This window comes from Oncorhynchus clarkii, chromosome 3, assembly GCF_045791955.1.
Source record: "Oncorhynchus clarkii lewisi isolate Uvic-CL-2024 chromosome 3, UVic_Ocla_1.0, whole genome shotgun sequence".
Lineage (NCBI taxonomy): Eukaryota > Metazoa > Chordata > Actinopteri > Salmoniformes > Salmonidae > Oncorhynchus > Oncorhynchus clarkii.
The window spans coordinates 29,327,218-29,340,814 of record NC_092149.1 but is presented as its reverse complement, the minus strand read 5'-3'; the positions used below and the strand labels follow the sequence as shown (position 1 = coordinate 29,340,814).

General features: G+C 40.3%; 1 protein-coding gene across 1 annotated transcript in view; it reads left to right on the top strand.

Annotated features, from left to right (window-relative positions):
- The first annotated feature begins 5,696 nt into the window (after positions 1-5,696).
- Positions 5,697-13,597, top strand: part of LOC139392738 (myotubularin-related protein 11-like) — a 34,960-nt gene continuing 27,059 nt past the window's right edge. The window contains exon 1 of the mRNA XM_071140956.1: positions 5,697-6,171. Within this exon, the coding sequence (XP_070997057.1) occupies positions 6,115-6,171 (57 nt within the window). The 5' untranslated portion in view covers positions 5,697-6,114. The remainder of the gene's footprint in view (positions 6,172-13,597) is intronic.

The following is a 13,597-nucleotide window of genomic DNA, read 5'->3' as shown; positions in this document are numbered from 1 at the left end:
CTAATGTCCGTAGACATTTTGTTACCATTTTGAAGGTATCTGACTGTTATGTTGTCCTTAGGTCATGTCAGAACTGTAGACACTGCACCTCTACTTGCAGGAAGGCAGACGCATGGGCTAGAACCCCTTCGCTAAGGATTCAGTTACCATGGGAACAGCTTTTTGGTGCCAGTGTTGTGGTTTAACTCTATTTCCTAGTTGCCTTTTTCAGTCTCTTGTCCTTGTGGCATTACAATCTTGTTTGTATGTTTTACAAAATGTGCATCAGTTGTACAATACTCGTTTTTGCTGCAGTTTCTCGTCTGGTATTTTTGTACCCTACTCAGTGTAAAGCCCCTGTTTTTAAATATTTTCATTTTGCACCCAGACATGGAGTCATTTTCAAAGATCATAACAAAGTGATTTAGAGATCAAATGTAAAATATATATATATATATTACACACACACACACACATCTACCATTTTTAGATGTCTCCCAGTATCAATTATATTTTATATATATATATATATCACACAGTGCCTTGCGAAAGTATTCGGCCCCCTTGAACTTTGCGACCTTTTGCCACATTTCAGGCTTCAAACATAAAGATATAAAACTGTATTTTTTTGTGAAGAATCAACAACAAGTGGCATACAATCATGAAGTGGAACGACATTTATTGGATATTTCAAACTTTTTTAACAAATCAAAAACTGAAAAATTGGGCGTGCAAAATTATTCAGCCCCTTTACTTTCAGTGCAGCAAACTCTCTCCAGAAGTTCAGTGAGGATCTCTGAATGATCCAATGTTGACCTAAATGACTAATGATGATAAATACAATCCACCTGTGTGTAATCAAGTCTCCGTATAAATGCACCTTCACTGTGATAGTCTCAGAGGTCCGTTAAAAGCGCAGAGAGCATCATGAAGAACAAGGAACACACCAGGCAGGTCCGAGATACTGTTGTGAAGAAGTTTAAAGCCGGATTTGGATACAAAAAGATTTCCCAAGCTTTAAACATCCCAAGGAGCACTGTGCAAGCAATAATATTGAAATGGAAGTAGTATCAGACCACTGCAAATCTACCAAGACCTGGCCGTCCCTCTAAACTTTCAGCTCATACAAGGAGAAGACTGATCAGACATGCAGCCAAGAGGCCCATAATCACTCTGGATGAACTGCAGAGATCTACAGCTGAGGTGGGAGACTCTGTCCATAGGACAACAATCAGTCGTATATTGCACAAATCTGGCCTTTATGGAAGAGTGGCAAGAAGAAAGCCATTTCTTAAAGATATCCATAAAAAGTGTTTAAAGTTTGACACAAGCCACCTGGGAGACTCACCAAACATGTGGAAGAAGGTGCTCTGGTCAGATGAAACCAAAATTGAACTTTTTGGCAACAATGCAAAACGTTATGTTTGGCGTAAAAGCAACACAGCTGAACACAGCATCCCCACTGTCAAACATGGTGGTGGCAGCATCATGGTTTGGGCCTGCTTTTCTTCAGCAGGGACAGGGAAGATGGTTCAAATTGATGGGAAGATGGATGGAGCCAAATACAGGACCATTCTGGAAGAAAACCTGATGGAGTCTGCAAAAGACCTGAGACTGGGACGGAGATTTGTCTTCCAACAAGACAATGATCCAAAACATAAAGCAAAATCTACAATGGAATGGTTCAAAAATAAACATATCCAGGTGTTAGAATGGCCAAGTCAAAGTCCAGACCTGAATCCAATCGAGAATCTGTGGAAAGAACTGAAAACTGCTGTTCACAAATGCTCTCCATCCAACCTCACTGAGCGCGAGCTGTTTTGCAAGGAGGAATGGGAAAAAATTTCAGTCTCTCGATGTGCAAAACTGATAGAGACATACCCCAAGCGACTTACAGCTGTAATCGCAGCAAAAGGTGGCGCTACAAAGTATTAACTTAAGGGGGCTGAATAATTTTGCACGCCCAATTTTTCAGTTTTTGATTTGTTAAAAAAGTTTGAAATATCCAATAAATGTCGTTCCACTTCATGATTGTGTCCCACTTGTTGTTGATTCTTCACAAAAAAATACAGTTTTATATCTTTGTTTGAAGCCTGAAATGTGGCAAAAGGTCGCAAAGTTCAAGGGGGCCGAATACTTTCGCAAGGCACTGTGTATAGATATATAAATTTAATTAAATAAATAATTCTGGAGTTTGGAACATATCACATTTTTTAGATACCGTTTTGGTCTCGTGTTACACTCAATGATTTGCAGATTAGGAATTGATTTGTTTTTCTCATCACCAATGTATTAACACTTTCTCATCCAAGCCGTGTTATTACCAATGAGCCATGTAGAATCATGAGGAAGACTAATCTTCCTGACTCTATAAACGTCTTTTCACTTGAAGCACAATAGCGAGAGAATATCTGTATGCAATTCACTGCCTTGCCCAATGGATGGCGCTCTTGTATTTGTATTCAATGTTCCTGGAAGTTTCCATGCTTGACTTAACCAAAAATACAAAAGAGAGCAATTTATGGGTACTAAGATTTGAGTTTATTTAAAAAAATAAAATTTGCCAAGGGTATGAGGGACTCTTCTCTCTTTTTAAGTAACATTTGTCTTTTGAGAGGCAGTTCAAACATGCGGCTCAAAATAGTCACCCTTCAAGGGAATGCTCCATGACTTCGAGGTGGCATGTGCATCTTGAATTGGAACCAACCATTCCCCACAATACCATTAAGCTATATCCCAAACAATATTTCTGTGTGACGTGGTGTGTGTGTGTGGGGGGGGGGGGGGGGGGGGGGGTGTGTGTTTGTGCGCTTACGCTGTATGAAACCATTTTGCAACAACAAATTGCAGCTCATAAGGCACAAACAGGTCATCTTTAATGAAAAGATGGCTAACTAAGAAATGGGTGTGTGTGCTTTCTCCTCTCCTTTCAATGTAATAATATTTGCTTACATCAACAACAATTTTTTTTTTAAAGAATTGGATGGCTTACAGACAACATCTTGAACATTTGACTTAGACTGCAAACATTTTTGTATAAAAAACAAATGACTGAGGTTGTTGTATATGTTCAAGTTATTTTTGTAAACCCAAAGTTTTACAATGTTTTTAAAGATAATCTATATTGACGGATGCTAAAATTAGTGGAAGATAAGCTTATAGCCTGGGTTTATGGAGGAGTCAGTATTCACCAGAATGGACAGTTTGGCTGTCAAAGTTGATCACAAAAGAGCCTCCTAAACTCAAAGGTTTCTCATTAGCAAACTAGTTTCCTTCTTGCTGACCTGACGATATGATTTGAGAATATATATTTATAGTGAGAATCTTTTTTTTCCAGAAGCTTCCTTTTGGAATGTTTAGTTGAGAAACTTTTAGTATCTTTCTTACGTGTCAAGCAGACTGGCTTTTATTTGTTTGTTTTTATTTGAATTTGAAATTTATTTAATTTTATTTCTCACCACCAATCCAAGCAATGCTAACACATTACAGCAATGATTCAATACTTGATTGTTGGTGTTTTCAACCTATACTCTTGCTGCAATCCCTCTCTCGGAATAAGATGGCTTTGAATTTGTTTTACTAAGTAACTGACCCATTATTTTTCTATAGTACATTTTCTAATTTCTATGGGACAGAATAGTCATCAGCAACATGAACATGGGATACTTTAGTTGCATGGGACTGGAATTGTTGCATGTAAATGACTATCCATTTAACCAAATTTGTGCATTATTTTGAGCTGATTTGGGCAGTCCTGGTTTTGTGACCAGTTTTTTTTTTTTTTCCCCATCTTTTCATGTTTGGAGAGGAGAGGCTGTGACAGTGCAATCTGGATGGAAAGAACATCTGATTTAATTTTTTTTGTTTTGTTGTTGCAATGTTTGAATAAATTCTCATTGTATTTCAACAACATGGTGGCAATCCCAAAAGTTTTACTGTTTCTGACTTTTGGGGGGGGGGGGGGGTTACAAATGTATGGTAGGTATTCCAGAGATGTACAGAAAAGGGATTCTGTTTTTCAATGTGCTCATTGGATGTACAATAATGTTGGATGAAAGGTGAGAATTGGTATTATCTTGATCTAAGGATGATGTAATTGTGACACCGTTGATTTATAATCTTTCGTGGCCAAACGATTTAAACATAAATAGTACTGTAGTCCAGTACATTTATCGATCATCTGACCAAATGACACCAGATTTTAGTTCTGGGTTAACTGAGATTACATTGTTAGAGTCAATTTGTACATCGATACATCTGATGCCAGCCAGTGGATATAAATGTAACATTATTGGATTATATTGGCCAATTATCAATTGTGTTGAAACACTCAAATCAACCATGCAAGAGAGACTTAACAGCAAAAGCTGTTTTTACATATTAGAAACAACTCATCACAGCGTTACACATTAGAAGTAACTTTCACCCAGATGATGCAGCCCACACTGTCTGAAGCTGTTCTATGTATTAGAGAAATTGGAGACCCTTATTTAATATTGAATAGGGTCCCATGTGGTCGAACAAGGTTTGGATTTATAGCTCGTTCACAAGGACACGGTCTCCCCACCTGGCTGTTAGGAGGGACAGACTGTACTTCATCCATTTAGAATTTCTATTTGCTCATCGAAAGGAATTTATGCAGTACATTCCCACTGGAATATTCTTCCAATAGCATCTGTCTGCATTGCTGCAGTACTACCTTTCTACATTGTCAGTTCCGATGACAGAGCAGCCATTTATCAAAGGATCAACTGCAGGTACTGTATCACTCATCCATCACTTGCCTTTGTTAAGACTAATAAGACTAACGCCTACAAATGGGTACCTTTTTTTTTTTTTTAGGGCTTTTATTTTGTATGTAGTTGTATGCTGGTTGAAACTACTGGTAATTTATGTAGATTTTGAAGTATTGTTTTTATTGCTTCTGTGCTCTTTAAGCTTAGTCATCCTCATGGCTTTTTCTTATGTTTACATCGTTGCTTCCATTCTTGTTTGAAATTCTCAAGGTAGGCGAGAAGTTGAACACTTAGTGACAATGCCATTTTACAGAATACTACAAATGCAGCATCCAACTCATTCTGCATTAGTAACATGGGTATAATGATTTACAACTATTTTACAAGCATGTATGATCCTGTAAAATGTTTATAATGTGGCTGATGTGAAGTATCTATATCAGTTAATGGGACTAGACTGATTGTCTAAGATATCACGTTTTTATTTCAGGGGGTTTTCAAAAGTTCTAATTTCAGCGAATCAGTTTGTCAATTACAAATGACAGTGGAGGCAAAACACTTGTATTTAGAAATATATGTGCATCTGTGTATAGGCCTGTATTCAACAACCTATTAATTGGCCCATTTGAACCATCACCATTTCCATAAAACGAGGCTTACTTCAAAAGCTCTACATACGGTCACCTTTCCTAGACCCCAAATTCAAAATGTCACCTGCGTTCTTCATAGTCCTGAAGAACTGAACTGCTTTAGTCCCAGTGCTCTTGACACCTCATTCAACTAACCAAGACCTTAATTACCTGAATAAGGTGTGGTAGTGCAGGAAGGAACCGAACATGCACACCTTGTGGCTTAATTTGCAGGACCATTAGTGAAGAACAAACTACTGGTAAAACAAAAAAATGGATTCCTATTAGATGCTTTTTACACTGCTGGCCCTTTAAGAGGCTCTACTGCACTTGCTTTCACTGGTGTGTGTTGTTTTAACTACGGTGAGGGGAAACAACAAATGGAACGCAAGAGGGACAAGCAGAGGTATACATTTCTTCCCCTTACCAGTGACTGACAACCTATAAGCAAATATTCCTGACAGGCGGTACATTTATGCGTGGCGTGCTCTACACAGTAGCGTACAGACATGGATGCTTTCGCCAATGATAAACGTGAAAGAAACTAAATTAGTTTGTAATTCAGAGACAACTTCTGTTCTCGAAACCGGTGATGCATGGACTCGCTGACATTCGAAGAAAGTGGACCGTTTCTTATGTTTTCCTGGAAAAGACATGGAGCGATTAAAGGCATTTTTTCTTCTCGCCATCGGAAAAAACGTAAATTAACTAAAGTCTGATAGCTTACTTTCTGTAGTTCCTGCCGAGAGAGTTGGATATTGGACGTCAAAATGTTAACGGGATCCAAAACCACGTTCAAAGTGAGGCAAATGGTTCCAGATATAAAGGTAGGCTTTCGACGCAATGTTTTTTAATATTCTGTTTAATTTTCTTCATATCCTGAAATGTAGCTTGCCCTGGCTGAACTTTTTAGGTACCAATGAGAATAATAAACTGAAATACTTTGTTCGATTCATTGGTGGACTATATACACAGAAATAGAGTGTAGATTCCACCTAGATATTTTGCTGTGTTCAGAATGGTTAGTTACATTGTCGAATTAGTTGGACACATTGTATCAAATTCTATGAAATATTTTAAGACGGTATTACTTGTGGAAACAGTTTCATGGTTTGATAACCTACATTCCACAGACAGAAGGCCTTTTATTCTTACTGTCTGGGACTGAGGGAGTTGTTTTCCTTTTATGTAGCAACAAATACAAGCTGTTCATCGTAGCATTCTTTGTTTTATGTACAATGTTTCTATATGGTAGAGGCAGGCAGCACCTGTGCACTGAGTTTTGCCTGCTTGGATTGTATGAATTATTATCCATACCAAATGATGGCATGTGCTATGAATGTCCATATGGTTTATGTATTTAGAGAAAGAAAAAACACATGTTGTAGCTGATGGACTAAACCAAAACTTAAACACTACAGGCACATAGTGTACAGTTCCATACTGTACAGTATTATATGAGAAGAATGAAATGTGGGAATATGAATTGACTTCAGCAAGTGTGATTAGGCTACATATTTAAGACCCTGGATCATCATGCATAGAGCGATGCCTGTTTTCTTAAACCACTCATAACTACTCTTCAGCAGCACCTCATGTGATTCTAAGCTTGGGTGGCCAGGAAGCAATCATCCAGGAAGCTGCTATCATCACACAGTTTATCACTAAAGGCGTGTGTGTGTATATAATATATATATATATATATATATATATATATATATATGAACCGCAGAGAGCCCTGTGGTTTCTTAACATTCAGGTTTATTTCTGAGATCTTTCATGTATTGTGGCCTTGAATTTTTTGTTGTTGCACACTACACATTGTGGTGTAGCTCTGGATGGGTCTGTCTACACTGTTGATGGCTTCAACTCTGTTGTACCACTACAGAGGGATCAACCTTTTACCTACAGTATGTCAGTCAACGTGCTTTGTAACACCCGTCTTTGGAGAAGTCTTGGTAAATCTGCATTGCTGCCTCCTTTACAAGAGAGACAACAGTTTTGGATGTCATTACATGGAAGACTGTGTCTATGTGAGCACATTCGGGGCAAGGGACATGTCTATAAGCCCAATACAATTAAAACCAATTTAAATCGAAGAACCTTGGGGAAAATTGGTGCTGATTATTACAGTGATGGTTTATGTCATAGCCTAGATATTCTTTTGAATTTTAAATGTTATGCTCGTGCGCCCTGTGCTGCTTAGCTCTTCCTCCATGGTTATTTTGAGAAGCCGCAGGGGGAAACAATAAAAGATGCCTCAACTCCACCCTCAGGCATTTCTGCTCACGTGGAGTGGTGGTGATTAGTGCAACATCTGACCGTTGCTATGGAAACGGCAGCCTGAGGAGCAGGATGTTTTGAATTTGATTATGAATATAAGTGCCTAACAGAGACGGCAGTTTATTTTAGCCATCTTAAATAGAAGTTTGCAATGTGGCTGTAGAGAAACACATGGTGATGTCCTGAAAATTATACACCTACACATTCTGGTTTCACTTCCACTAATGTGTTGAGGTTTAGAAACGCACTGAATAGAAATTAGGAATGCGTTGTCTATGGATCTGAAACCGTTGTCACTCTCATTTTGTATTTAGTAAGTAGGCTACAGCACCCCAATACTGAACTAAATTACATTTGTGGAATAGTGTTGTAACTCTTGTGTATGTAGGCTACGATTGAGAAATTACAGAAGGTTAAGAAAAGTTCTCCCATTCATTTCACATCACATGCAGACTGATTGGGTTGTAAGGAGGTTTGCATGTTACTTTTCATAATTACACTCCAGGCTGGTTGTTTTCCCACACTCTGTCTTTCCCCTCCCCTGAATTGTTCACATGCTGGCTCCTCAGCTAGCTAGAACATACGTCTATGGGTTGGAATCTGGAAGCAGTCAGTCAGCCACACAACACAATGCAAGTGCCACAGTAGTGAAAATGTAAGAGGCGGGCTCAGCTCTATTCAGAGTGGCTGGAGATCCAGGAGGGCTCATAAAAGAGAGCCAAAATGGTATTCACACACCCAGTCCCATAGGGCCAAGACCTCAGATCCTGAAACAAGCTATGGAACTGGCGGTGCTTCCCATGCAGAAACTGAACAAAAACAATGCCGCCTCTCATTAGTAAACAAGATGTAGGCTTGTTTTCAAGGGTTTATTGATCGTCCATTGGGTGATTATTAACCGATACTGCTATCCCGAGGGAAGCGTGAAACAAGGATAGTAGCCCATTTCTGTCCATTTCAAGTGTCTAGATTGTTTTGGGCAACACCCAATGTGGGAGTTGTATGTTTATGAGTTGCTAGAGTCACACATTTTTGTTAAACAAGAAGCACATTTAAAACATGAGTTATTGAAACCTGTCCTGTTATTACAGTCTACAAATAGACATACTTAAGCAACGTACTGACACATGCACATGCACAGTGACAAATAGAAGCTTGAAATATGTATCGCCAGATACACCCTCTGACACACACGTGCCACACACACACCCTCTGATTTAACTTTGAACCTTACTTTCACGGCGAGTGCATCACTGAGTACACAAACAGTTTACTTCGGACTAGATTATACACAGTTGAATGGAGAGGGATATAGAAGAGGATTAGAATACAAAGTGCCCCACCATGAACAACTCATTTCGACTATCGTTAAGGGCAGTTAACGAGTGATTGTTGCAGACCAAGTCTATACGGAGGTCGTTATAATGATATAAGGCCAAGACACCATAGGCATTACAGTGAGGGGATAAAAGTATTTGATCCCCTGCTGATTTTGTTTGCCCACTGACAAAGAAATTATCAGTCTATAATTTTAATGGTAGGTTTATTTGAACAGTGAGAGACAGAATAACAACAACAAAAATCAGAAAAATGCATGTCAAAAATGTTATAAATTGATTTGCATTTTAATGAGGGAAATAGGTATTTGACCCCCTGCAAAACATGACTTAGTACTTGGTGGCAAAACCCTTGTTGGCAATCACAGAGGTCTGGCATTTCTTGTAGTTGGCCACCAGGTTTGCACACATCTCAGGAGGGATTTTGTCCCACTCCTCTTTGCAGATCTTCTCCAAGTCATTAAGGTTTCGAGGCTGACGTTTGGCAACTCGAACCTTCAGCTCCCTCCACAGATTTTCTATGGGATTAAGGTCTGGAGACTGGCTAGGCCACTCCCGGACCTTAATGTGCTTTTTCTCGAGCCAGTCCTTTATTGCCTTGGCTGTGTGTTTTGGGTCATTGTCATGCTGGAATACCCATCCACGACCCATTTTCAATGCCCTGGCTGAGGGAAGGAGGTTCTCACCCAAGATTTGACGGTACATGGCCCCGTCCATCGTCCCTTTGATGCGGTGAAGTTGTCCTGTCACCTTAGCAGAAAAACACCCCCAAAGCATAATGTTTCCACCTCCATGTTTGACGGTGGGGATGGTGTTCTTGGGGTCATAGGCAGCATTCCTCCTCCTCCAAACACGGTGAGTTGAGTTGATGCCAAAGAGCTCCATTTTGGTCTCATCTGACCACAACACTTTCACCCAGTTGTCCTCTGAATCATTCAGATGTTCATTGGCAAACTTCAGACGGGCATGTATATGTGCTTTCTTGAGCAGGGGGACCTTGCGGGCGCTGCAGGATTTCAGTCCTTCACGGTGTAGTGTGTTACCAATTGTTTTCTTGGTGACTATGGTCCCAGCTGCCTTGAGATCATTGACAAGATCCTCCCATGTAGTTCTGGGCTGATTCCTCACCGTTCTCATGATCATTGCAACTCCACGAGGTGAGATCTTGCATGGAGCCCCAGGCAGAGGGAGATTGACAGTTATTTCGTGTTTCTACCATTTGCCTATAATCGCACCAACTGTTGTCACCTACTCACCAAGATGCTTGGCGATGGTCTTGTAGCCCATTACAGCCTTGTGTAGGTCTACAATCTTGTCCCTGACATCCTTGGAGAGCTCTTTGGTCTTGGCCATGGTGGAGAGTTTGTAATCTGATTGATTGATTGCTTCTGTGGACAGGTGTCTTTTATACAGGTAACAAACTGAGATTAGGAGCACTCCCTTTAAGAGTGTGCTCCTAATCTCAGCTCGTTACCTGTATAAAAGACACCTGGGAGCCACAAATCTTTCTGGTTGAGAGGGGGTCAAATACTTATTTCCCTCATTAAAATGCAAATCAATTTATAACATTTTTGACATGCGTTTTTCTGTCTCTCACTGTTCAAATAAACCTACCATTAAAATGATTGACGGATCATTTCTTTGTCAGTGGGCAAACGTACAAAATCAGCAGGGGATCAAATACTTTTTTCCCTCACTGTACTACAAATAGTCCCTCTACCTTAATTTATAAGGAGGGTAGTGGGCACATTAGATTCCACAGGGAGAGTTATAGTACTGCTTTTGCAGGCTGTATAGCAGGGGTGTCAAAGTCAAATGGACGGAGGGCCAAATAAAAAAATCAGCTACAAGACGAGGGCCGGACTGTTCGAATGTTCATTGAAAAATTTTTAAATGACGCATATAGTCTAGTGAACCTAATTGAACCTACTGAAAACCTAACAAATATATTACAATATGATCAGATAAATAAAGCAATATTTTCTTATGGCTCTGTCAGTAATCTTTAATTTTCAACAGACACAAAAGACAAATTTCCTTTATATAAATATCCCCATAACATGAACATTAAATGAAAGAAACCGGTATTCAAGGCACCATCAGTAGACTATATTTTCTATTTTAGCAAAAGTGGGCTAAATTTACTTCAAAGAAAAAACAATAATAGCAATTTTCTATCATCCACTCAACTGAAATATTTTTAAAATATAATTGGATTGAAATACAAAAAAATAAAGTGCAAAAATCTATTAATCAAAAACAACACTTTGTTTAAGGAGAAGTAACATGCAGTGAAAACAAATATTAAATTTTAACTTTTAAACTTGAACTGAGTAAAAACTCTAAATATGTGATTGCACAGTAATGTTCACTTGTTTGAGGTTGAGGGTGATACTTGGTGGTGTCCCATCTTTTCCACAAGTTCATCAATGTTCGGGGTAAGGCTCTGAGCTGAAGAAATCCTCAGAATTGAGTGGAGGTGTTCAGCAGTAAGTCGACTTCTGTGTGATGTTTTGTTCAGGTTCATCAAAGAAAACAGTTGTTCACACAGGTATGTGCTGCCAAACATAGACAACGTTTGAGCAGCCTGGATGCGCAGCTGGGGCATTGTGCCGGGGAGGAAACGGGCGAACTCCGCAGCACCCACTGCCGCATATTTTGCCCTCAGTGCATCATTGCATTGGAGGTCAATCAACTCCATTTGGAGGTTTGGTGGTGAGCTTTCCACGTCAACAGCAAATGGGTTACCGAGCAGTTCCAACCTGCTTTTTTGTGCTTCAAAGTCAGCAAATCGGCGTCGAAAGTCAGCGGCAAGCATACCTATTTTATCAGCCAACTGTGTGCTCGGGAACGCACTGGTAGAGAGCTTCTCTTTCATGGTCTGGCAGCTGGGAAAGTGGCTCAAATTTTCTTTCCGCATCTGCGTCTCCCACAGAGTCAGTTTGGTTTTAAATGCCTTCACTGTACTGTACATATCAGAGATGACACGATCCCGACCCTGCAGCTGCAAGTTTATTGCATTCAGATGACTCGTAATGTCACACAGAAAAGCCATTTCACACAGAAACATTTCGTCTCGGAGTTGTGTTGTGTCTTTCCCTTTGCTGTCCAAGAACAGACAAATCTCCTCACGAAGCTCGAAACATCTTTGAAGCACCTTTCCCTGGCTTAGCCATCGCACCTCTGTGTGATAAGGCAAATCACCATGCTCCGTTTCTAACTCCGTCAGAAATGCCTTGAACTGGCGGTGATTCAAACCTTTGGCTCTGATAAAGTTAACTGTGCGCGTGATGATGCTCATTACATGCTCCATTTTCAAGGCTTTACCGCACAACGCTTCCTGGTGTATGATACAATGATAAGCTGTCAGCTCACCTGTCGCGTTTTCCTCTTGCATCTTTTCCCGTATCTTCGCCACCAGTCCGCTCCTGTGTCCACACATCGCAGGTGCTCCGTCGGTTGTCAAACCCACGAGTTTTTCCCAAGGCAGCTCCATCTCATTTACACATCTTGACACCTCTTCATACAAATCATGCCCCGTAGTTGTGCCATGCATAGGACGTAAAGCCAAAAACTCCTCTGTCACGCTTAGGTTGGAGTCCACTCCGCGGATGAAAATTGACAACTGGGCAATGTCAGAAATGTCGGTGCTCTCATCCACAGCCAAGGAATATGCAATAAAATCTTTTCCCTTTTTCACAAGCTGCTCTTTTAGATTGATGGACAACTGGTCTACTCTCTCGGCAATGGTGTTTCTGCTCAGACTCACATTTAAAAAGAGTTGCCTTTTTTCTGGGCAAACTTCGTCACAAACTTTAATCATGCAGTTTTTGATGAAATCCCCCTCCGTAAATGGCCGGGCTGATTTAGCGATCTCTTCTGCCAAAATAAAACTGGCCTTGACAGCAGCCTGGCCTTGTGATTTGGCTTTTTTGAACAGAGCCTGTCGAGATTTGAGGCCTCGTTTTAATTCCTCTGCCTTTTGTAGCCTTTGTTCCATGTCCATATTCTTGTTTTTGTCCGCGTGTTTCGTTTCATAATGTCGTCTCAGATTATACTCTTTCAGTACCGCCACACTTTCTCCACACAGAAGACACACAGGTTTTCCAGCTACCTTCGTGAACATATACTCCGACTCCCACCTTGTTTGAAACCCCCGGTTCTCAGTATCCACCTTCCGTTTTGCCATTTTTGATGGGTATCTGAAAGTTAATTTTACTGTGATGCTGACGACTGCTGTGCCAATAAATATTGAAATGAAGCAGCCTACTGCTCGGTGCGTCACCTTTGCATTGTGGGAAATGTAGTATTGGTGCGTGTAAAAGATCTGCGGGCTGCCGGCTTGCTGCGGGCCGGTTCTAATAATAAATCAAGATCATCCCAGGGGCCGTAAAAAACCTTCTTGCGGGCCGGATGTGGCCCGCGGGCCTTGACTCTGACATATGTGCTGTATAGTAAGCTAGTGGTTCAAAGCTGCTTTTTAAGCAGGGCAAGTGGATAATGGCATATGAATTCACGATTCATTAAAAACATTCATAATATTTTCTCCTATATGTTTAAATCACTTTCCTTCCTTGTTTTTTGTACATTCCGAGGTGGAATTCTCAGTAGTCTATTCCATTGTGGGTTCTCT